Raw genomic sequence first — 26,152 nt, 5'->3', positions numbered from 1 at the left:
TGGGACCGGTTGTGAAGGTGGTAAGCCTGGCTTCAAAACTTTTGAAACGTTTTGAGTTCCCTTGTTTCGTTTCAAACCTGTTTCAAAGATTTTTGTTTCATTTTGATTTCGCTGTTTTGAGCTTGAAACACATCAAAACAGCTTCAAAACGAAATGCCAAGTGAGCTTTCGCACAGCCCTAGTCACCATTGTAACTATTAAGTGTTCATTCACCACATCAGGAAGTGAAGAACAGAGATTACTATTCATGTAATACTGATCTGTTAATCGTGGCACATTTTTAATCTATTTCAACAGCTGGTGTATGAGCAAGGGTTAAATTGTGTGCCTTCACTGATTTCTAGTTCTGACCAAAATGTCATGGGTTCTAAAGCCCCAAGTCCAAGGAAGTAAAAATTATATTTTCTAAATTTTTGTTGAAAAGAAAACTGCATATCTAATGTCTATATACCTTCTATGTTAAATTGATTTTAGTAAAAAAGAGCTCATCTGCTGACAAACTAGAAAGGCTTAAACATTTTATTTGTTAGCCACACTGACGGTAAATAAGTCCACATATTTGTTAGGCCATCCACTCCACAATTGCGTAAAATATATGTAGAAAATTAACAGATCTTGCCTCTAGCAGACCAAGTGGGAAGGAACTGAGTGACTCATCTGAAATTAGGTAAACGAGGTTCTTTAAACAGATTCTTAATCCTTAAAATTTTTCTATAGCCTACAGAGTCACTTTTTCAAACAAATCATCACACCAATTACCTGGAAGAATACTAAAGACTTAAATCTCCACATGTCAGGAAGCAACTCAAACCAAAACTCAAGCTGAAAAGATTTAGTATTTGCCTTCTCAAAATACCAGTCTTTTACTATTAAGACAGACAGCTCAGATCAGAATTTTACCTGTAAATTAACATGGAAAATGATAACAAATGAAGTAAAGAAGCCACTTTGACCTGAAGGCAGAACAATTTAATTAGTTCATACAACACCTGAAACATTTCTACAGCACATGGCTTTCTTTTTTACCAAATGACTATGCAATTCTCCAGACTAGCACAAAGATGCTAGGTAAAGTTTCCAGCAATTGCTGGCTGCCAACCTTGGGTGAGGTGTCAAAATTTCACTTGGTCTGAAGTAGACGTGATTTTATGAAGATGTTGCCCCTGCAGTGGCAGACCGACAGTGGGGAAGGAGGTTGGAGGGGGGGAGAAAAAGCGGGGGGGGGGGGCGGGGGGGGGGTGGGGGGGGGCAGTGCCGGCCATGGCCTTCAGTGCCATAATCAGTGCTGTAGCAAGGTCGTGGGTGGGAAGTGTGAATGGCAGAATGCCATCTCTGCCTCTCCTCAAAACTCTGCTATGGGACAATTTGGTTACCAGGATCACTGCAAAAGGCAGACTCCTTTGCCCCATCTCTTCAGGAAACCCCGAGTTGTAACCTGAGCTGGATACATTTGTGAGGGAGGGGGGAAACCTGCTCCCTCTGCCTACCTGACTGGCATCACATACCTGGGTGAGGGGCTTAAACTCCCTATTGTTCTAAGTAATGCCAACAAAACTGAGAGGGGGCTAAAGACCCTGCCAGTCTACCTGGCAACCAGTGATGCATTTCAAATTGGTTGGCTGGCAGCCAAAAGTTCCTGGCCTTCATTGGATCAGGTAAATGAGGTCAGAAGGGTTATATAAGTGAAGGACTGACCAGGAGGGGGGCAGTAGCCATGATGCAAACTCAGAGAGAAGCTGGAGCATCTGAAACTCACTCTCTTCTCTTGAAACTCATGATCAATGAACTGCCTGCCTCCAGAGGGAATCTCCACCTGCCTCTGGATGATACGCGTGAGTAAGCTGCCTGACAGCTAACTAGATAAATAGCTTGCAGTAACACAGATGCGTAATCAAAGGCTACCATGCCATTTTTCTCTAAGGGATTTCTCTGATATTGCTCTACCCTGTACCCTATTCCAAACCTACTCCTTGTAACCAATAAAGTTCCCCTTTGTACCTAGCGTGGGACACTTACTGGGAGAGGGTCTAGATCAGGGGTGGGCAAAATGCGGTCCAGGGACCAGATGCGGCTTGCCAGGCCATTCTATCTGGCCCGTGGGGACCCTAAAAAATTTAGAAAATTAATATTAATCTGCCCTGGGCTGCCTGTCATGCAGCCCTCGATGGCTTTCCGAAACTCAGTAAGCAGCCCTCTGCCCAAAGTAATTGCCCGCTCCTGGTCTAGATTATGCCTTGGGGTCCTCTTGGTTCAGCTGACTAAGTGAGACCACTATTTGTGTTTCACACCGAGTGAAGTACCCCAAGTTCTTGCAGTGGGTCAAGTACCCTCAAGTACTACTAGGCCTGTGTTTCCCAGAGGGTGCAGGTCCACGATCATTTCAGACTCTGGGTGGGTGGTAGTGGTGCTACCCTCAGACTTGCACAAGGCTTGGTCCAGGAAGGGGGTCGGCTGAACACGAGGCACCCCCAGGGAGCAACTCAGAGCCTGGAAGGTGTTCGGGCAGAGTGAGGTGGGTGGCTCAGTGCAGGAGCACCCCCTACTGGCCCATCACAGGCAGTTGCCACCAGTCCACATTGCCACTGTCAGCTTCACGTCCGGCCGCTTGCCACCCCCAGCCAGTTTCGCCACTGGCTTCTTCACATCAGGGGACTCCAAAACTATAGCCTGCAGGGGGCCCCCAAAAACTGTGGGCCAGCTCTGCTTTAAGTATTGCTATGAAAAGGATGGCAGGGGAGGGGTGCAAATGCAAGCATTGGCCCCTGGGCACCAGAGACCCATGGTACATCATTGTGTGCCTGCTGTGAAGAGCTGACATTCTAAGAAAATAATATGTCATACCCTAAAGTGAGGATGGAAACAAGATCGTAGTAAAGCTTTGTTGAAGAAACATCAAGAGTATCATACAAATTGTACCATAATGTGGAGTAGGTGAGCAGGCCACATGCCCATGGCACCACTTAAGGAAAGGGGTGCCAGAAGGACAGGGAGAAGTTTGCTCAACTTCCCTTCCCCAGCTCCACCTGCACCAAGTCCAGCAGCTCATGCTTAAGGCACTAACCTGAAATGTTGAAGGATGGAAAAGAACAGACTTGAACTTGGGTGACTGCCCTAAACTCCCATTAACTATCCTGGGAAGTATCTCTTTTAGTCCTTCTGTTTGCAGATATTCCACCTTGTATAAATAACACTGCATGCTGTGCAGCAGAGATTTAAACTTAGGTCTCCAATATGTAAAGAGCTATGTAAACAGCCTGGAAGACCAGGCTATTTTATTTCTTCCAAAGCCTGCTTTCACCCACACCTATAAAATGACTATAGTGCCATTTTTATGAGTGATCTTTACCAAAATGAAAAACCTTTATTTAGGGCAAAGGTGTCAAAAGATATGGCCTGTGAGCCAGACATGACCCACAGAGCCCTGTCTTCAGGCCCTCAATGCTGCCCTTGGACTGAGTTGACTCAAACACTACACACAGCACCCACTCCATGATCCCTACTACATGTGGCACCCTTCTGGCCACTCCAGGATCCACACTACATGTAGTGCTTCCCATCCCTGAGCTTGTCTGGGACTGCACCACATGTACTGCCTGCTCTAGCTGGTCTGGGATCCTTACCACACACAACAACTATTCTCCTCAGGCCAGGCCAGGATGTGTGCCATATACTGCACCAGCTCCTGCTGATCAGCTCTGCATGCAACACTGTTCCCAGACTGACTGGAGGTGGTACCACATGCAACACAGTCCAGACCAGACGGGAAGGCAGTACATACAGCATGCATCCATGACCAGCAGGAGGGGAGAGGGAGGGAGGGGATGGGGTAGGCACTACACGCAGCACAGTCCTGGATCAGCCACAACAGGTGCCATGTGTAGTACTAACCTGTCCTGACTGCAGGCACTGGATCCAGCAGTAGGAGGAGTGGAGGAAAGTCTAAGGGCCTCATGTGGCCCATGGATTAGATTGGTGCCATGCATCTAACCCACAAAGTCATGTGAGTTTGACACCCTTGATTTAGCAAATTGGACCCTGGGAAACTTACACTTGCCATTTTTTATATTGGAATATGCTGTATATTAGTGGAATTTAGAATACTTGACCATCAAAAAGCAATTAATAATGCAAGGAGAAGACCTATAAAGCATGACTTCTCCAAAAGCACAACTGCTCAAATAGGAGACTTTTTCTTTGATTCTACCCACTAAGGTATCAAATGTACCCTTTTGCCTAATAAAGCTATGTTTCTCTTTGGTCCATGTTGTTATCAAAGCAATTGTAGCTGCTGAAAGCAGAGCCTTTTAACAGATCACACAACCGAAATGTTAAAACTTTTAATTATTGGTATGTGCAGATACATAAAGGGGCTTTGAAGTCTGAAATCATGTTAATGTTTGCCAGGATTACACTGTTCAAAACTGCAAGATTTAATAAGAAAAGGATGCCAATGTGAGGCTATATTGATTCAAAGGAATGAGGTAAGGGACCCTAAGTTCTAGGTAATTATAGTTTTAACGGATAATTAATTAGAACAGGCACTGAAATAGGTACAAAGTTATTCTGCAGCTACAATCCTAGAACATCTGCTCTCAATACCAAGAATTGTGCACCTACTGAATCAAGCTGCTCCTTTTAAAAACTCATGTATAACTTATGACTATTCATACACAAAGTAATAAGTAATTACACAAAAATATTACTTCAATTAAAAATGTGTTTATCTAACACTTGGGCCACGTGCAGATATTACACTTTTTTCTCATTTAGGTGGTCGAAACCAGCCTATACCCCTAACAGAACAGAAGTTCAAGGCACACAGACTTCTTTAAAAATAGCAGATTCTGGTCCAAAATAGACCTGCATCAATGTAGTATCAGACTTATGGAAGATCTACCAAACTTCAGTACCAGATCCCCTCCCAACCCAAATTACGTCGCAGTCCCCTGGCAGACCAGGAGCCTTTCCAGCTCTCCTGTTTCCCCCCTCTACCCTGGAAAGGCAGCTTGCTAGCGTTGGCCATGCTCAACTACTCTGAGCTCTCAGCTACAGGTAAGAAGGTGGGGGCGGAGCAAGGAGCACCTGTAGCTCAGGAATTTTCTATATACAATGTCCCTAGGCAGTGGAGGGGTGTAATCCTTAGAAGAACTGAGCACCCCCTTAGAAGAACTGAGCTTCGGGGAATGACATCTGGCAGCATGGTTCTTGCAATCATGTTGGGCCATTCACTAGAGCTCCAAGGGCTGGGGGATCGCAGCTCTTCATGCTCTCTCAGCCTCAGGGCTATGTAACACCCTGCAGGGCTGCAATCTCCCAGTCACAGGGGTTTCATTCATGCAGCCCTGAGGCTAGGAGATTGTGGCAGCTGTGTCTCCCAGCCAAGGGGACTCTCAGGCCCAGCAGCTGCCAAATCTCCATCCCAGCAGCACCCTGCATATGCCAGGACCCAGAGTCCCATAGCTGCAGATGCTGGGTCCTAACAGCATGCCTCCCAGTACCAGGATCCGTCTGGATCCTGGCAGCTGCATGCAGTCTCCCAGCCCTGGGGCTGCGTGAAACTCCAGGGGCCAGGAGATCACAGCTACTGCAGTCTCCCATCCCCAGAGGTTTCATGCAGCCCTGCGGATGGGAGACTACGGCAGCTGCAATCTCCCAGCCCTTGGAGCTCCAGCAAATAGCCCAGCACAATTGTAAGAATCATGCCAGGAACCTACATCTGCTGCCACCCTGCCTCCCCTCCCTGGGTGCGCTGGCCAGACCAGGCTGCCAGGCATCAGGAACCCACTCTGGAAGCCTAGGACTGGGCAGAGGAGAGGGTCTGCACTGATAGCAGAAGTTTGGGGACATATGCCTGACAGCCAATCAGGGATGGTCCCCACTCAGCTACAATCCACTGCCTTCAGGAATCTCCAGCACGCTGAGAGGCATGTGGGAGCACCCCCTACCTTCTGGCTTTGGCCAGTGCAGGCACTTGTCTGCCTGCTCCCCACTCCAACCAACGAGCAAACATGATTTCTGTTTACTCTCAGTCCAATCTATACAGCTCAGAGAAACCCATGTAGACTGGATCAATTCTGCCTCAGGTTTTTTGAATGTCGGTACGTAGCCTTAGGGCACAAAAGTAGTTCATCAGTTTTTGTTGGGTTTGTTTGTTTGTTTGTTTGTTTGTTTAAGAGTGAAACGGCACCCACAACCAAGATCTAAGTTGAAAATTTTCTGTATGTAGTTTCTTAATATCTAAACCATAAGGTTGTTAGCTTGAGTGTTTCTGTTGATCTCAGCTGCCAAGGTGTCGCAGAGAAGTGGCTTTTGAGATAACCTAGACCCAATTCAATTAAAACTTTATGGTTATCACTAAAGTTATCCATCACATTAAATTGTACTTGAAAGTAAATTAGAAACCAGTGCAGATCGCAGAACACAAAGTGTAATGCACTCTCTGAAAGAAACACCAACCAATCAGCTCCACCATACAAAGTCTCCATGTAATTTGAAGATTTAGCACAATGCAGAGATCCATTCTTGAAGTAACAAAATGGAGCAGCCAACTGCAGCAAAGTTTGCCTCTCAGGAAAAGGGACCAACCTGCAGCATACCCAGAAGACAATGATAATCTAGGAATACCCATAGTCTATGGGCATTTCATTTTCAATATAAAAAAATACATAGTCACCATGAAGCAAAATCCTAATTCCAACTACATGCATCCCTCCTGTGGAAAACATGTCAATATGTCATTCACAGGTGCATGACTGCCTAACAGACACATTTTGATGTTGTATGGTGATTAAGTCTTCCAGTAATATAAGGAACATAGGAATAAGGAATATAATGAGAGTATGTTACTGTACAAGTTAGAGATGAACATGGTTTACATACTCAACTATGCAATCTGTGAATGAAAATGATGACTAAGTGGTGCACAGCCATCTTTTTTTTTTTAAGAGACTTTTCTTTGATGTTGAAGGCTTAAGCCTTACACTCCTTTACCTGGTTGTAGGAATCAGTTTTTCTAAGCTGAAAGTGGACAAATACCTGTAACTCTGACCTACACAGTTAGTAAGGTTGACCCTTAGATCAAAAGTACAGGCAGTCCTCGAACTTAGGACACAACTGGTTCCTGAAAACCATGCTTCTTAAGTCGAAATGTTGTAACTCGGAACCAATTTTATCATAAGAAACAATGTTATAAATGCAGGATTGGTTCCTGAACCAAGGCCCGATACCCTATTTTCACAAAAAACAACCCAGAATTTTGTACTCAATCAATTATAGATGAGTAATATAGCTACAATATATAAATACAATGTATTTATATTGTAAATAGCAATCATATTGATTTGGAAAGACTTCTTTGAGGTGACTTTGCTGAACTTTTTGAAAGGCTCTTGGTCAGACTTTTTGAAGGGTTCTTGGCTGGAGTCTTCTCAGGAGCCTTGTCTGCTTTCTTAAAGAAAGTGTCCAAGGAAGTTTGGACAGATGTTCTCCAGGGAGTTGAGCGATACAGTGAACTTGTTCACTGGTGCGGTGTTTCATTGGAGCAAACATTGTAACATCGAAACTGGCATTGTAAAGTTGAAACAGGGTGTCAATTTATAAACGTTGTAAGTGTGAAACATTGTAACTCGAAACATTGTAAATCGAGGACTGCCTGTAGTCCCCTAATTCGGGGTGACCAACCTGCAGTATGTGTGTTACAAGTGGCATGGTGGGCAGCCTGGCTGTGGGGTGTACAGCAGACCAGACAAAGCAGCAAAACAGCAGATAAGGTAGGGAGCAGAAAGCAAAGCAGTAGATTGGGCAGGGGAAGGAGATGGGAATACCACTTGGGGAAGGTTTAGAGCTAATTTGTGACATACTTGTGAAAAGGTTGGCCCCACTGCCCTAATTTATTTTATTTTTTTCTGTTTGACTTAGCTTACCTTACCTTTTATTTCAGAAATAAAAAAGCTATAACATGTGACCCTGAATACATTTTATTTCTCAACTGTACCCCCTTTCTGCAAACTGAACCACCTAGCTCATACCTCCTTTAGTTTAAAAGATCAAGGCTTTGTTCTTAAACCTTCCTAAAACCCTATTAAATATTAATTTTTCTAAGGGTTGCAAAAAAAAAAAAAAAATATGCGAAGCTGTACTGATGTACAAGAAAACTATTATGTGCCAAAGAAGTGCCAAAAAAGTTTAATGTTTTAAAATATTGGTTTTATTTTAAAAAATGACATTAGATCTCAAGAGTGTATCCCTTATCTCTTAGGAGAATGATTCTCAACCACAGTGCCTAGGCACCCTGAGATGCCTTGAGAACCTTCCAAGGGTGCTACAAGTTGCCACATAATGCCAGTTCTGTTAGGCCAGCTCTTATTTTTGCCTAAAGAAAAAATAAAGTAGTTTTTCTGTTGCAAAGAACTCAGAAAAACCACAGTTATGGATTTCTATTTGAAACCTCTGGGTTCATCTTGTGAATCATGTTTGTAAATCTTTCTGAGGGGTATCTTGAGTCTGTCCAGGGGTGTCTCAACTCTAAAAATGTTAAGAACCATTAGCTTAGCATTATGACAGAGAAGGAGAAAAAGTGGGTATGCAGAGGGTTGAATTATTAACATTGAGCAATACTTTTTTTTTCCTTTCTTAAAAGAGATCACAGTTGCCATTTGAATCCATTAAAAACAGACCAGTCTTACAATCAAGGAAAGTTAAAAGCCCTATTGCAGAGCATCTAAGTCAAGGAGGAACCTGACAAAGAGACTGATGTCTTCTCCTACAGCTGTTCCTCTTACAGGCTTGTAATGCCCTTGAAATAGAGGATTAAATATTGCCAAAACATTGCCAATAGTTTAAAGCAGTGGTTCTCAATCTTTTAAGACTCAAGGTATACCTGAGTATACACCTTGTAGCTCCCTTAAAATATCATGGGGTCACGCTATGCTTTCAGGGGTCTCACCCTGAAAGCATAGCAAGGGACATGGCTAACCAAGGAAATAAGGAAGCTTGAGGGTGGTTCATCAGACCCCTGAAGGAGGCAGACAAGGGTGACAGTGGCCACTGACAGAGGCTGGTGCCAGCTGAGTGGCAGGGGCAGGACCCTTACCTGCTCTGCTCTTTCCACTGTCTTCCCCTTGCCTGCTCCCAGTTTGTATTAAAGGGGATGAGTGCAGCCTCTTGCAGTGGCTGCATCTCCAAGGACATGAATACTGGACCATATTCTGCAGCCTTTTCCATGAGCTCCAGAAGCATGGGAAGAGCAGGGGAAGAAGCCAGGCTGAAAAAGCATGGCCCCACATTTCTCTGCCCACAGCACAGCATGCTGCTCAGAGCTCAGTGGTGGTCAGTGCAGGGATTACACTTTTCAGCACAGTGTACCCCTACTTTACCCCTGCCCCTGGAGCTGGGGTAAGCAGCCTCAGGGAGTGCTGCTGGGGCAGGTGCAGGTACCTGCATTGTACCTGCAGCAGGGTACCCTGGTTGGGAATCTCTAGTTTAGAATCATCAGGAAAACAAGTTACTTATGTCACCTGTTCCTTTTTACCAGGTTATTATACCTTTCTCACCCCTCTGCTACATCAACCAAGTAGAGTTTCATAATATATGGAGACAAAACAAAAGTATGTTAGAAAAAGTCAAGAGAGCTTTTTCCATGTTCACGAAGTTATTTCAAGGGAACAGCTTCATTACTCTACCTGACAAATGAGTTGTTACACACAATGCCTATTTATTTATGCAGATATAAACAAATATTCAAATATGCCCCTTAAAATTTTAGTCATGTTTTTAGAGCCATTTTAGGGAAAAATGCTGTTTCTCCAATAATAGCCCTGCACTTTCAACTTGAAGGAAGCTTGTCTCAAAATAGCGCACACATGCATATAACCCATTCTGACGTCATCCATTTAAAAAGGATCATCAGACTATCTAAGGACTTCACTCTTTTTGCTGGTTTAATTACCCCACACAGGATGCTAGGCCAGACTAGATGGTGCTTCTAGTTTCAGTGTACTGTATGCATTTCTGATAAATGGGAAAAGAATAGATGACCTGGCAGAAGGCTCAGACAATAACATGTGATTTACAGGACATGAATGCAGCTACTATAAGATTTATCTGACAGCCCTCTCCGATAGTGGACTGTTGAGTATCCGATGGAATGATTTCTAGTCTGGAAAGTCTACTACTGAGTAGCCATACACATTATTTATTTATTAGATGTTTTGGGTTGAAACCATTTTTAAATGATGCACTTCACAATGCTCAGCCATAAATTTAGCTTTAAACCCTAGAAGGGAGGTAGTGTTATTGGAATGTATGTCAGACTGAATTAGGATGAGCAACGCAACGCTTTTATAAAGTGGCCTTGAATGCAACATTGATTCTTTCAAAAATGATATTAATGTCAAATAAGCAGAAACACTTTGTAGTAATATTAAATGAAGAATTTCTTACGTTTTGATAGATTTATATAAATGAAAGTATACAAAGTCCCAAATGCAGTGTGTCAGTCAAAAAACTGTTTTTAGATGGTTTGTTTGAGAATAAGCCTTAGTTTTAATATCAATCGTGGTTTTATATAAGAGATTTGAACTATGTTCAGTTGTTCAATATTTTATAGAAGACAGTGAGATAAAGTCTTACAGTCTTCAAAAGTATATTCGCATACAGGTACAGCATATGGAAGCAAATATCTGGATTTTAAAATAAGCTTGAACAAAATGGCATATATAGTTTCACAGCAAATTTTCTCTCATAGGTATCCATCCTTAGATTTGTTAAAAGCACTTCACCTACTAAATTTAATAGAAAAAAAAGTTACAATGCTGTAGCAAAAAACTGAGATTTAATTTTTGTATTCAGTGCTTCTAAGAAATGAGCCAGATTGATGCTTAGTTTGATTTCAGTTATTAATATCTAATGTGCTTTACTTTATTTTTAATACTTAATTGCTTTCCCAATTGTTTTAAAGATATAAATCATAACACCCCTTCCATTTAGTAAAATGATGGCTGACAAATTTGTGGAGTTTTAAATCAAATTCACAGATACTTAGAATGTAACTATACCACATTATTTATGTGATTAGAAACTAGTTTTTGACCTGATCTTTCGATCTTTGGTACTCTATCCTCTCCATCTCCTCTTAAAAATTAATTAAAATTTTAGCAAGAGGCTATCACTTCACTTTCCACCCCATCTTGAGCCAAAAAGAAAAATCAATCAAACTCAGTCCCATCTCCTCCCAGTATCTGTAAAATGTCGAGTTGAAATTCAATTTCATATCTCTCAAGCTTTCATGTAGCAAAAGACAGTTCACTTCTTAACAAAATTAATCACTTTTGTGATTGCCACGCTGACCTCTTTGAATTAGGAAAATTCAAAGTGAAAAATGTAATTATCACCCCAGAACAATCTGTATACATCTGGAGCTAATTTTGGCTTCATTTCTCACATCATTTTTTGTATTCTGCCAAATATTACAGCTGCCTGTAACTTTAACAAGATTTTGAGAGTCCTGTGTGCCTTTACTGGTTTATTCCAGCTATTTTATTCAAAACAGCCTCATCTTTTGCTACTAATACTACTAAGAAATTGCCACATCCTCCATTTGATTAGATTAGCATTAAACAGCACTGTGACATGTACGACAAATAGGTGCATTAGAGTATGTCATTTGCTCCTTATCCTTTCTGCTTCCAAGAATCATACATGCAACATACTGTACAGAGGACAAACACTGCTTTTTACCACTAAAAAGAAAAAAGATTTAACCTCATCAAATAAATTCAACAACCCATTACTGAAATAAACAAATTGTACATTATGACAAATCAAAATGGGTTAATCAGAAAGTTTTAAAAAGCTTTTTTGCATCTCAAGGCCCTGTTTTGTATGTAGTTAACAAAGTATAAGAAGTTTCATATAGCTTTCCTAGTATATGGGCATTAATTTTTTTAAATGTTAGATGTGTGTTAAGTAAAATATACATGGGAATAACTGCAGAAAATAAGCAATATTTACAAAAAAAGAAATTATTTTTAAACTCCAAAAGTTCTAGGAAAGCTATTAGTTAACACTTCTTTAGAGAAATACAGACTCTTGATTATTTTCTTCAAAAGCAGCAGAATTATGTAAGCAAAATCTAACTACGTCCATGAATAATAAGCCCACTAGAAACATAACTACTCTTCACTAGTTCATTGTAAAATCCATTAGGTGTAATCTCCAGAAGTAATTGTACTTATTGCACTTTATTGACAATGTAGACTATTGATTTTTCACACCTTCTATGATTCTTTCATTTGTATTCATGAAATGTCCATCAGCACAGTCTAAATAAATTTGGCAATATAGGCACTAAAACGAATAAATCGATGCAAAGAAACATTAATTTTGCATTATCCTTATTTGTCAGGCAAGTAAACCATAAGGGCTGTAAATGAAGGTCAAAGGTTTTGAAATGGGTCAGAACCCTTGACCTCTAGACCAATATCCTTCCCATTAAAAAAGGCTATTTTAAAGTTTTAAGTAGGGGAATTTACTACCAGCAGGGTATCATTTTTAAAGCACCAAAAAGAAAAGCTCAATAAAACATTCTTCTATTTAATTACAAAAAAGAAGGCAAAAGGACAGCAAAAGAATATCCATTTGATCTAATGCATGCAATTCTCTGAGTACAATTCTAAGAAGGTTCTGAAGGTTCTTATCAGCACTACCCAAGGCAATTCTAAGGTGTTTAACTTACCTAGAGTGATTTTGCCTCCAGGAACATAGAAAACTCATGAACTGGCCAGCATGACCAATGCCTTGCATACTTTCTGATTCACAGGACATGTCAAAAGCAGTTAATAATGACAAGGATTTCAAACACATTTATCACTCATTTCATGATCTCTGAACAAAAGGCAAAAGCTCACTCATCCCAAAGGATGGAAGTGCCAAGGTGCAGAAATCAATGTTTCGATAATCTTAATATTTATTGATTTTATCTTCCTTTGTAATATGACAGCATAGAATTATTAACACTGAAATGGAGATTATGTAAAGGTTAACAATAGGATATAGAAGCCTCAACGTCCTCACCTACCTATTGAGATTTGACAATTTGTATAACATCAATCCTTTACAAATCAAAACATCAAGGTCATGGTCCTTCTGCATTATAATTAAAAATATGTTCTAACATACATTTTTGCTGCAATTTCAACAATGTTAAAATCAGTTATTTTAGCCACGGTTATTTATCCTGAGAAAATCTCACCTGAGAACAAAGTAGCATGACCAGCTCCACAACTGAACTACTAGATTTCATGCACACAAGACCTACAAAAAGGAGAGGAAAAAGAAATTTAATCATATTTAATATGCGTTTAAATGGCATTGGTTATTAAACTTACAAAAGTTTATGAACTTTGTTTGAAATAGATAAAACAAAATATAAAATAAATAAAAGATTAAAACCTATAAAGCAAGCCTAGATTTTTATAACACTTGTATTTCAGTTTTCTATTAGTTTAAAATTATGTCAGCATATAATTAAAATGTTTGAACCAGAGAACAAATTTAATGAACCAGTGTCTTGCGTATAAAAAAAACAATGGTTGATATAAAAAATGATACCTCTATTAATTTAGCTGAAATTTCATTAATTTGTGTTTAAATTAGTAGAAGAAATGTGCCTAGCATATGCTATATTGATCCTTCATACCTACATTTTGCTATTTTGGAAAGGTTGGTCATTATATATGCAGAGAAGGGAAATGGTTCCATGACCTTTGCTTTCTCCACTGTGCTCTCTCCCTTCAGACCCCTAGCTATCAATCAAGTTTCCATTTTGTTTCATGGCAGTAGACATCCCAAACACTCTTATTAGTACTTTGACCCTTGACCTCACACTAAACCTTAGCAGAAGTGCAAGCAGTTAGTTATTATACATTCTTGATTGTTTATAAACTAATTAGATTATTATGACCAATTCCCATTTGATATTTCATAGACAAATCAGAATGAAAAATCATCTTTTGGCCCAGAAGTTCTGGTGGTCTATTTTTATCCAGCTCTAAATGGTACATTGTACTACGAATGGTTTTGTTGTTGCATTTCTCAGTAAAATGTTAAATAAGTAAAACAAACCTCTTCAGAACACTTTGACATAAGATAATAATTTTGCTATTTGGAGAATATTCCAAAAAAAGAAACAAACAAGATAACCTACAGAACTATTATGGCTATAGATTCAAAATCAATTTTCATTTTTATTTTTGTAATTCTTCTAAGCATGACATTTTGTTCTTCAGGTAACTGCATGACTCTCACTGAAACTGTTGACAGGCTAAAGCAAGACTTACACATATACCCAAAAGTAATATTTGGCCCTGTAAAGATTAAAGCAATTTTCCATTGGGTACAGATCAAAGAGCAGAAATAGGTAGGCAAATTATGCTCATGCATGATGTAATTTGATTTCAAAGAATTTCTGAACACATTTTAAATTTTGTTCATACTATGGCTTTTGTGCATTACAGACAGATTGGCCATTATAAAATTCAATTCTGAAATAGGCCTACAATAGGACAATTTTCTGGATGCGAAGAAATTAAGGAATTTGTTTGCTCTACTAGGGTTTGATATGGAATGTTTTAAATTAGTCTGTGCTCACTGTATTTGTCAACTCATATCAACATAAGAATTGGCAGAGAATGAAATAAATAGATCTAGTACAACAGGAAGTTTTCCTTCAAAACTTTCCTTCAAACTCTGTCTAGCAGAGAAATCTTGAGAAAAAAAACAAAACCCAAAAACCCTGCTTGCTTTTAAAATTGTTACTACAATCAACTGATTCCAGTGAGACCAAGGCTGTTTTCTGTTAAGATGGTTGCCACTTTTCAACAACCTAGGCAGGAGAGAATTTAACCTGCCATTAGAAAAAGAAAAGTAATCATCACCCTGTGATGTAGTCTCTGAAGTGCTATGATACCAATCTGTCTCTGGCAATGGCTGGTGCCAACTGCTTCAATGGAATCCTTCCAATAAGCTATTATGAATGGGTGGGAGGTAGGGTAATTTTCACTGGGAATGGAACAATCTCCAGTTGTTCAGAATTGACTTATGCCCTGAAGTATGAAAGTATGAAGGTCTATATTCTCAACCAGATTGTATTTGTAAAATTTACCATAATTCTGGATTGGCAAAGCTAGTTTTCCATTTTGCTAAGATATCTGATTTTGTGATATCTAGTGGCAATGATGTATTATTGTTAACAACTAAATAGCTCAATGTGCTTAGCATAGTACACAAAAGGTATCTACCCTAGGAGGTTTCTAAAATCCAAAGAAATCAAGAAAAGTTCTCAATTTCTCAGCTGCACCCATTAAGGTAGTTATTGCTGAAATCACTGGAACTGTGGGTACAGGCTTGCTGGTTGTTACAAGCTATGGCAGGGCAGAAGTCTAAATCAACATACCAATAACAACTAAACAAAACCCACATTTTTCAATCTAAATCTGAAATAATGCAATTTACATGATACAAATAGTTAAAGCAAAATCCTATATGTAAGTTATGTTGTTTATTAATATACTGTTACCCTTTTACCGAGTAGTAGTTAGTTTGCTAGAAGGAAGTTGATGTTGCAGAATCAGGTATTTACATTACATGCAAATATTTAACATACAAATTATGCATGATCTACTTTTATAGATAAAATCAATTTCTCAAACTGAGACTCAGTCACAAAAACAATGAAATGCTTCTCAACACCATGAGCTGGCACCATTTTTTTCATCCCTTTAAGTCTCACAAATTTCCCAGATGTCTGGAACTTTCTCCTCATAGCTGCTATTTATCAGATTCTGCTTTTTCTTCCAATAATGCATCAGAAAAACAGCAGCAAGTTCATCATAATGCTTTTAGCTAACCTATAACTCCAACATATTATATTATTAAAGTGTCATAGTCAAGACATTCAGTCTTTCGTTTCTTTTTAGTTAGTGTTTTAACAATTGACATCAAGGTTAAGCTTAATTTCACAGAGGATACCAATATGATGAAGAAAAATTTTGTTCTGTTTTTTTTTAATCTGAAAATTGATTAAATATTACCCATTACTTTAAGGACTAACAGAAATAGGACTTCATTCAAATAGAAAAAACTGCATATAGTTTAGTTTATAGGATTGTGTAAACTCAATCTGCTTATATAAAAGTTTCATTTAAAGTCCTGAGGTAGAGAAAAAAATCCAAAACTGAAACTTACTTGTACCTTCTATCAGCAGCTCTTGTCCATGGCTACCCAACAGAGTGCGAGAAAGAAATGGAGCAAAATCCACAAAAATCTCTCTTAGAAGTGGGGCAGCCTTTTCCAAAGCATGCTCAAGCCTCTCTGTAATACTAATTAAAAGACGTGAGGTTAGATGGAGAAGAAAAATCAAAATTCGTAAGAGAAGGAATTATTTTGTTTGAATGATACATCATCTGTAACTAGAACCCATTTAGCATAACTACATTTTACTGAAGAACCTGATCCAGCAACCTGATCCTTCTATTGAACAACCTGATCCAGCAACCATTTAAAGCAACTGCCAGTTTCAACAGGTATCGAGTCTTGCTTTCAAGCAAATTCCAAGCGAATACCTTACTAGAATATACCAAAGAACTACATCATCAAGAAAGCAAGAAGCAGCAATGTCACCTTTTACTGAGGTTAATTAAAGAAATTACCTCATATTTGAGACTGAATCCTCAGGCACTGAAGAAACCGTAGGGACTGATGGTAATTTTGAATTAGATGATCCCTTTCCTACAAAAGAAAGAATAGATTCATCACATAGGAAACACAGGCCAGAGGCTGAGTCCACAGAGCTAGAAGCCAAAGATTCATGTTCAAACCCATACATGCTTATCTGCAAATGTGACCTTTGGCAATTAATTTCACCTCTTTGCACCTTGGTTTTCTTTGTAAAAATAAAATGTCCCAGCTGCTTACGTACTAGGTGCATTGCAACCAACATTCATTAAAAATTCTCTAGTTTAATCAGGAATTAATTGACTACAGTCCAGCTGTCTGTTTTATGAAAGAAAACCAGACTAAAGAAATACAATGGTCCTTCTGGTCTTAGAATATACAATATTTGTGAAGTAATTTAAACATATATACATGTTAAGTGTATCTTCATACTGAATCCTGGTATTTAATCCAACTTATTCTGCACAGCACATGCAGCCTTAACTTTGCCTCATTGTGCACAAATATATTAACTACACAACAACCCTGTCTCATTCAATGTTTGAAATGAGCAGTTCTCTCTTCAAGAGTATCAGTATTGTTTTCTCCCCATAATTCAGTGCGTGGTCTCAAGCCTAATTTTCTGCATACCCTTCAAGCCCTACCATGAAAAGAAAATTAGTAATTTCCTCATGAGCTTTTTTATGGTGCTTATGACTATGGTATTTGATAATAGTGCTACAGTGATGTTGTAGCTGTAATGGTCCAGATATTATGCAAGACAAGGATTTCTTAGGGTGATGTCTTTTATTGGACCAACTATGGTGCTGGAAGAGAGAGTCAGACAAACCTTCGAATAGTATTTAAGGAATTTATTAATGTTTGCAAAACAATTTTCAAAAACATTCCATGGGATGAGTGGGTATTTTTATCCTTTTTATAATATGAATGATGGACTAAGCATCCACTAATTTTGGATGCTTTTGTTGAGACTTTTAGCACTTGATTGTTCAAAGTACTCTGCACTTCATATGTTCAAAATACAGTATAGTAAAGCATCAACCTGCATTGCAGATGACTACTTAACACTTCTGTAAATCAGATCCCTGGATCAAAAGTTAGGGATACAGAAAATGAGAAACATTCAATTAGCAAACACTTATGAAAAGCTTGGTTTAAGTAAGTTACATAGCATTCCTATGGCAGAGAGGAATGTGATCCAGTTAGCCTACAACATTATTTTAACTGCCCTTACAATGAGACTGTCCCTTTCTCCTCCAGCAATTCCCTGACTTGTTCCCTACCCCTTCCAATTCCAGCAATAAACGAGATACAAAAATCCTACTGGTAGCAAGTCACTTGTTCAATATACAACAATGACCCAGTTCTTTCCATGTACTGAATGAGGCAGACATCCTGTGGAAAAAGATACTATGTGATCATATAATTAAAGGCTGCAATACAAAGTATAAATGCAAGGTGGCTGGATTAAGGTTGCAGAGGTCCCCTTAAATTTAGTACCACCTCACTTTAGAGATATCAACATTACAATACTACTAATGCTCTTTTAATGTAGAGTGCTATGTGTGTTCATAATTTTTTTTAATTAAAAAAAAAAATCTTGTTGCATCATAGTGACACACATGACTAATCAGCAAGCACATAGGAGCTTTTCAAAGACTTGCAACTTGGCCAAATTTGGGCACATTTTTCATGGGGATGACAATAGGCACATGGTCTGACAAAAGACCAGGCTTCTATCAAAATTTAAATCCTGTCCCAAAACAAATGAGAATTAGAGCTTCCCAAGAAAACTATGCCAACATTTTTCAACATGAGCAAGAATTTTTTTTTTCCATAGCTTATTTCTTATAAATAGCTGAGCAATTTTCACTGAAATTAAAACAAAATAAAAACTCTATACATAGTCTGCAGCAGACAGCTGATGTGGAAAGTTTCAGTCCAAAAGTTTGAAATTGGACAAGGGATAAGCAACTGAAAATTGATCCTAAAAAAGAAGCATTCAGACAACCTTAATAATAGTACTTGCAGCCCTATTATAATATTAAAAAAATAAAAATAAAAAAAATTAAATCAAACATGACCCTCTTAACAACAGAAACACAACAATAGGAATAGATCAAAATTGATGAAGATGAAATAATGGATAACCTAAGTGGTAGTCTGAGTACAAACGTTTGTCAGTACAAACGTTAGCCAGAGCCAATACCTGTAACAGGGTTAAAAAGCATAACATTTGTTTCAATTTAGGACCAGTTTCAAACAAGGGACCAAAATTGTGGTGGGTAAAATTAGTGCCTGCAACCTTTGCTTTTCTCTAGTACTTTACTGTGGAGTCCATTATTTGATTTGTATGTATTATTTTGAAAATTCTGAAGGACAGAGAGAGTTGGGTGGGAGATATAAATTGGGTAGTGTGAAAGTGAGTGATTGATTATATGGCAACAAGGAACAAGTTCAATCACTTAACCTCTAATTTCTAGACATTACCATTTTTCATTTTGAAGGTGCGGTATTGTTATAAAGAAAATATAATATTGTACCTGGAGTTAGCTGGATTTAGTTGAAAACATGTTTTTAACTGGGTTGCTTTTTGTATCTCTTTTTTGTGAGTAGCTGTCAGTTCGCATACATGATTATCCTTCCTTCCTTTTTAAAACTGAACTCCTCTGAACGCTTTTATTACTTTCCCATGTTTAAAACAAAAAATGTACACTTAGTACAAAAAAAGATCAAATGACATGGTAAATATTGGAGGCTAGCCTGAGTCTAAAAAAATACAAGAGATGTACAGCAAAAACAGTTAACAAATTAGACTCTGAGGTTGCATCCTGTTCCACATTCCAACTAACTTCAGAGGAGCACGGCTAACCACCTGTTGCGCTCATGGAAGAGATGCAAGATGCACTAACAGTGTGAATCTTTCTTGACACTGAATTCCATCAATTGACTCAAATATTCTGGAAAGTACTATAATATATCCTGTCATTTACCTCACTGATTTACTTCTGATACACTTATTGAATTACATAACAGGGATTAAATTGGTCTAAGCAGTTTTCTTTTAAAATATTTATAATACAAACATTTTAAGTCTTCAACTTTGGCAGGGCTGAGAAGAGGGACACTAACATGGAAATTTAGAAATTCCTGATTTCAATGAACAATACCGGATGGAACTACTGTATATAAGCTTTTAAAAGAAGCTACCTCCAGATGCACGGGAAAAGACTGATACTTCCATCTCCTGGGAACCCAGGGCCAAGACCCTTTTACTTATTCTTTAAGATCCACAAAACTGACAACCAATGATGCCCCATTCTCTCTTGCACTGGCACCATCACAGAGGGGAGTTTCTGGCTACGTTGACTCTATCCTATTCCATATGTCACTAGAGCTGTCAGCTATTTGAAGGACACAAATTTCCTAAAAAAATAGGTTTCATTGTACTTTCCCACTTGGTTCTCACACGAAACTATTTCAGATGTGATGGTTCCCTATACCTATAAAAGAATAGCATTGCCATGGGCATGCACCTGGCCCGCAGTATGCCAATACACTTTTATAGTTAGTTTGGGGTCAGAAGGGACCTAAATAGATCATCTAGTCTACCCGCCTGCCACTGGCCAGAGCACATGCTGGGATGACCCCAGACAGGTGTTCATCCAACCTCTTTTTGAATTTACCCAAGGTAGGAGCAAGGACCACTTCCCTAGGAAGTTGGTTCCAGATCCTAGCCACCCTAACAGTGAAACAGTGCCTCCTAATCTGAACCTATTCTCCAGCAGCTTCTGGCCACTGTTCCTTGTCACCCCAGGTGCTGCTGGGGGGAATAGGACCCTTCCTATTTGCTGCTGATCTCCTTTAACGAATCTGTAGGCAGCCACCAAGTCCCCCCTCGGCCTCCGTTTGCAGAGGCTGAACAGGTTCAGGTCCCTCAGCCTCTCCTCATAGGGCCTGCCTTGTTGCCCTCCAACCAAGGGGGTGGCCCTCCTCTGGACCCTCTCAAAGCAGGCCACATCCTTCTTAAAGTTTGGTGCCCAGAACTGGACGCAGTACTCCAATTGAGGCCAGACCAATGTCGCATAGAGGGGGAGTATCGCCTCTCTGGACTGGCTTGAGATGCATCTTTGGATGCACGACAAGGTGCGATTGGCTTTGCTGGCTGCGGTCTGGCATTGGCGGCTCATGTTCATCTTGGAGTCAATAATGACGCCACAATTCCTTTCTGCCTCTGTGCTCTCAAGGGGGGAGCTCCCCAGCTTGTAGGTATGCTGTGGATTCCTTCTCCCCAGATGCAGCACCCTGCATTTATCAACATTGAAGCCCATCCTATTACCATCTGCCCACTTCTGTAGTCTGTCTAAATCTAATTGCAGCCTCTCTCCCTTCGAGCATGCCTACCTCTCCCCACATCTTGGTGTCATTGGCAAACTTGGACAATGTGTTTTCCACCCCCTCGTCCAAGTTGCTGATGAAGATTTTGAACAGTGTAGGCCCCAGGACCAAGCCCTGGGGGACCCCACTATTCACATCCTGCCAGGTCAAGTACAACCCGTCCACCACCACACTCTGGGTGCACCCCATCAGCCAATCTTTGACCCATCCAATTGTGTAGGCATCAATGCCACAGTTGCTCAATTGATTAATGAGAATGGGGTGAGAGACAGTGTCAAAGGACTTCTTAAAGTCCAGAAAGACTACGTCCACGATAACACCATCATCCAGGGATTTAGTTACCTGGTCATAAAAGGCCATCAGGTTGGTCTGGCAGGACCTGCCTTTGATGAACCCATGTTCATTTCCCCTGGGCATGATCTGCCCTGCTGGCCCCTCACAGATGTGATCCTTGATAATTTTTTCAAGGATTTTCCCCAAGACCGATGTGAGGCTTATGGGCCTATAGTTTCCTGGGTCCTCCTTTCTCCCTTTCTTATAAATGGGGACCACATTAGCTAGCTTCCAATCTCTGGGCATCTGGCCTGTGGACCACGATCACTTGTACAGCCAGGCCAAGGGCACAGCAATGACCCCCGCTAGCTCTCTCAACACCCGTGGGGCAGACAAAGGTCAGGTAGAGGCACTATGGGTCAAACTTCAAGGGAGGCAAGGCAAAAGGGATCTTATGGTGGGTGTCTACTATAGACCACCCTGCCAAGGGGTTGAGCTGGACCAGAATTTCTCAGTACAGCTTATGCAAGCAGTTGGATCTAGGGATGTCATTGTCATGGGGGATCTAAACTACCCAGATATCTGCTGGGAGGAGCAGTCAGCCAGGTCTGACCATTTGCGTAGGTTCCTAGCTGAAATACAGGACCTCCACCTTATCCAGGAGGTGCACTGCCCCACTAGGGAAGATGCCTTGCTGGACCTGGTCTTGGCCACTGAGGATGACCTGGTGAGGGGACTGCAGGTCCTTGACCACCTGGGTGACAGTGACCATCGCCTGCTGGAATTCACCATTCAGCGCAGGATGTTGAGAGCTTATACCAAGACTAAAGCCCCTGACTTCAGAAGGGCCAACTTCCACAAACTTAGGAGATTAGTGGGGGAGGCACTGAGGGCCCAAAAGGCAGAGGATATGGGAATCCATGAGGGATGGTTGTACCTTAAGGGGACGATCCTCCAGGCTCAGAGTGTGACAGTCCCCGAGAGCAAGAAGCGGGGTAAGAGTGCTCTGAAACCCCCATGGCTCAGCAAAGGCATTTGAGAATGCCTGAGGGCCAAAGGGAGGCGTACACCCGGAAAAGAGGGGCCATCACCAAGGAGGAATACTCCTCCTTGGCCCGTGAGTGCAGGAGGGCCATTAGGAAGGCCAAGGCAGGGGTGGAGTTCAGGCTAGCAACCAGGATTAAGGACAACAAAAAGTCCTTCTTCAAATACATTGGGAGTAAGAAGAGGACGCACCGGGTAACGTAGGGCCCATTCGACTCAAACAGTAATCTTGTGGCTACACCAGATGAGAAAGCCGAAATTTTTAACAAGTGCTTTGCCTCTGTTTTCTTGGACAAGGACCAGGACAGCTCTCCCACCACAGGTAGGGGCAATCTTGGGGATAGCACTGCCAGGCCTCAGGACTGCGCAGAAATAGTTAGGGATCTTCTGGAAGGGCTGGATGTTTTTAAATCTGTGGGCCCTGATGCCCTCCACCCATAGGTGTTGAGAGAGCTAGCAGCGGTCATTGCTGTGCCCTTGGCCCGGCTGTACAAGCGATCTTTATGACAGACACGAAAGTCAACTTCCTCTGTAGCTTCCCTCTTTTCCCCCTGGTATGAGACATTGATGACATTCATCACATGGACACATGGGAAGGAATCTCATGAGAAATTCTACCAGGACTAACTTCCACCTTTCCATCAAACTGACTCAGGAATACTCTACCCAACATATTATTTTTATAGATACCACTGTGAAAGTTCAGTGGTCATATCATCACCACATTGCATCAGAAAAAAACTGTTCAACTACAGCTACCTTCAAACCACCAGCTATCATCCTAAAGCATACCACTAGATACATCATCTACAGCCATCTATCTGTATCTGCTCCAATCCCACTGACCAGGATGTATACCTAAAAACTGTGAAGTAGAGATTCCCATACTTACAATACAATCCAAAAACCATAGCTACTCAAATCAGCAAAGCCAGACTCAAACCCCTCTTTGACCTGTTATAGTACCAACCACATGACAAGGACAATAGAAGCCCTCTTATTGTCACCTAAACCCTCCCATTTGAACAACTTAGAAACATCATTAATGGCCTCCAACCCCTCCTGTAAAATGATGACCAACTCAAGGCCACACTGGGGGAGAAGTCTGTCCTGACTTACAAGTATCCTCTAAAAGGATCTCTCCAGCAAGAGACTATTTATCTAACTCCTATGCTCATCAATCCACAAAGCTATGCAACAGACCCAGATGCCCTCATCAATACAGGCCAAATCAACATTGGACTAAAAACAACACTGATTAAAACATCCAGGGCTTAATTCACCTATTCCTCTACCATCATATATGCCATTCACCTGCTTCTGTATGCAAATATCTCTGTTCCTTTCTATTTAGTACCCCTCCCCTCTCCTCTGAGCCTCAGGACCTGGTCCAAGTCCATGGATGCCAGCTGAGGCCCTGCGGGGTCCAATTCAGGCCCACAGGGCTTGATCCTGTCTACAGAGAAGCCCATACCATTCATCTGCCCTGCGAGGCCAAAAGCTTAAGCAACACTAAATTACTCTAAGATGACAAATGACCTTGCCAATGTAAGAAGTGAAAAGAAACATAAAAAACTAAAAATGTAAGGTTCAATTTACACAGTGTTCTTCACATATACAACTCGCTTTACACAGCATTCCCTTGTGTGTGCATAAAACTTATAATCAATTAATCATTATCTGTTAGAAAGTTGCCAAAACCTGATTATGAAAGGTATAACCAAATGAAGCATTACAGCATTACAACAGCATTCTGTTAAGTTTTATGTACCTTCAAAAATTCAGGAGAGATTGGAGATATTCTAGTATTTTTACCAAAAAAACCCTCTAAAAAAATGAAAGAAATCTATTAATAATCTTCCAGGTAAGTGTAGAATAAGCCATCAAGAAGCTAACCACGGGCTATCATTAGCAAAAACATTGGCAATGTAAAGAAAATTATTATTGATGGCAATCGCTGCTTTGTCTCTTAGAACCTAAAAACTAGTTATGCAAAACAAAGATTAAATGTTAACCATAAGACTATACTAGACTATGTTGTACTATACTGCATAAAGTTTAAGATAAAGGAATCAATCACAAAGTTCAAATGCCAACACAGAAAGGGGAAAACAGTGTGCAGTTTGTGTATGAGAATATTATAAGATGGGCCCCCTAGAAACTGTCGCTATTTAAAGGATACGTATGGTCTCACTGTTTTCAGTCTTTTTGAGGCCACATTTCACATTCAAATGTTTCAGCAAATGGGCTAGCTCACTTTTTACCAGAGCAGAGAATTCTAGGTCTGTTATGCATAAATAAATGTGTGGTTGATTTCCAACAAATCATTTTTTTCTGCAAGATCTTTTCCAGAAAATAATAAATATAATTAGTAAATCCCATTTTCATTTCTTTCTTTTGGCAAAAATGAAAGTATATTTTCATCTACAGCACACATGTGTAACTGCAGTAGCTACTTCAAACATGTGGAACCAAACTGACTTATCTCTTTCTTATCCTTTCACTGATAAACTGGCTCCTTCAAACTGACAGTTTTACAGACATTCACAAGAACATAAAAGAAAATGCAAATAGATCATCTGTCTAGCACCTTTCTAGTGAAAGCTTATTGTTTATTCAAGGTCCCCAAGGGTCTAAACAAATGTTTCTAGCAATAAAATGTTATTAAAGAAACTCCTTTTCCACCAAACCAGACTTGTATTTTTGTGTGTATTCACACAAAGGCAATATATACACACACTATGTGTTATATAATATTTAGTAAAATTGGAATAAGAGGTTGAAAATGGGGAGAAACCAACTATATCTCTTTAATTTTGCATTACATACAAAACAAAAATATAAAACCCACCCTTTTAAAAGGAATATCTGGTAAACTAATGAACCAGTTCAAAAAATAAGTTTCCTGTGCATACAAACAGGCTTGAATGAAAGGTTTTACAAGCTAATATAAAGGATCTATTACATAAACACATCTGCTTGCTAAACCAAAACAGATTTCATAAAACAATGGCTTGCTTACTCAAGTGAGCTTGCTTTAAAAATAGTTTTTGGTATTGAAATAATGTTTAACACTACTTTGTGCATATCTATAAAATATCTATCAGTAATAGATAAGATAAAAGAAAGTGACAGTGACTCTTGTTCATTACTCCTCATCCACTGCTGCCATGTTCCAAGCAGTTTCTAGACTGACTTGACACACTTAGTGTAGAAGTGAGCAAGCTCTTTATTGCTTGCATCTTCTTAACTTACAGTAAATTTATGTCTGTACTTCCTATCCCAAGACTTCAAGTAGTTTTTGCTTACCTGCAAAGTCAGTCACAGCCTTATTCCCACTTTAGAGACACAAACAGAAGCACAAGAACTTAAGTTCTCATTGCCAAGAACCCAGAAGTCCTGATTCCCAACTGTCTGTGTTAACCATCCTTTTCATATCTATCCCTGCAGGATTTTCTTTCCTCCATTTAATTTCTCTTTATCTTAAATACGACTTCTGCTTTTGATCTTTTATAATCCACTTTCCCTATGCATTGGCTCTTCACAAGCTAAAGATACCTCTCAAACAAAGAAGTCATAGTGCTGACTACCACTCCCCAACTATTGCTGCACTAAAAGGCAAAGTACAGGTGAGAGTGCAGGAAAGAGCAAGGAGCAGTCTGTAGTAGCTGGCTAGAGAAGTTCTTCATGCACAGTATATCTTCTG

At 40.0% G+C, this 26,152-nt stretch overlaps 1 protein-coding gene across 1 annotated transcript in view; it reads right to left on the bottom strand.

Moving 5' to 3' along the window:
• Positions 1-26,152, bottom strand: part of LRBA (LPS responsive beige-like anchor protein) — a 621,066-nt gene that overhangs the window by 417,735 nt on the left and 177,179 nt on the right. Inside the window, 3 exon segments of the mRNA XM_025198536.1 lie at positions 13,250-13,311; positions 16,243-16,376; positions 16,707-16,785. Of these exon segments, the coding sequence (XP_025054321.1) occupies positions 13,250-13,311; positions 16,243-16,376; positions 16,707-16,785 (275 nt within the window).

The sequence above is a fragment of the Alligator sinensis genome, unplaced genomic scaffold (assembly GCF_000455745.1).
Source record: "Alligator sinensis unplaced genomic scaffold, ASM45574v1 scaffold169_1, whole genome shotgun sequence".
NCBI classification, from domain to species: Eukaryota; Metazoa; Chordata; order Crocodylia; family Alligatoridae; genus Alligator; species Alligator sinensis.
Note: the sequence above shows the minus strand (reverse complement) of the source record. Positions and strands in the feature narration are given on the sequence as shown.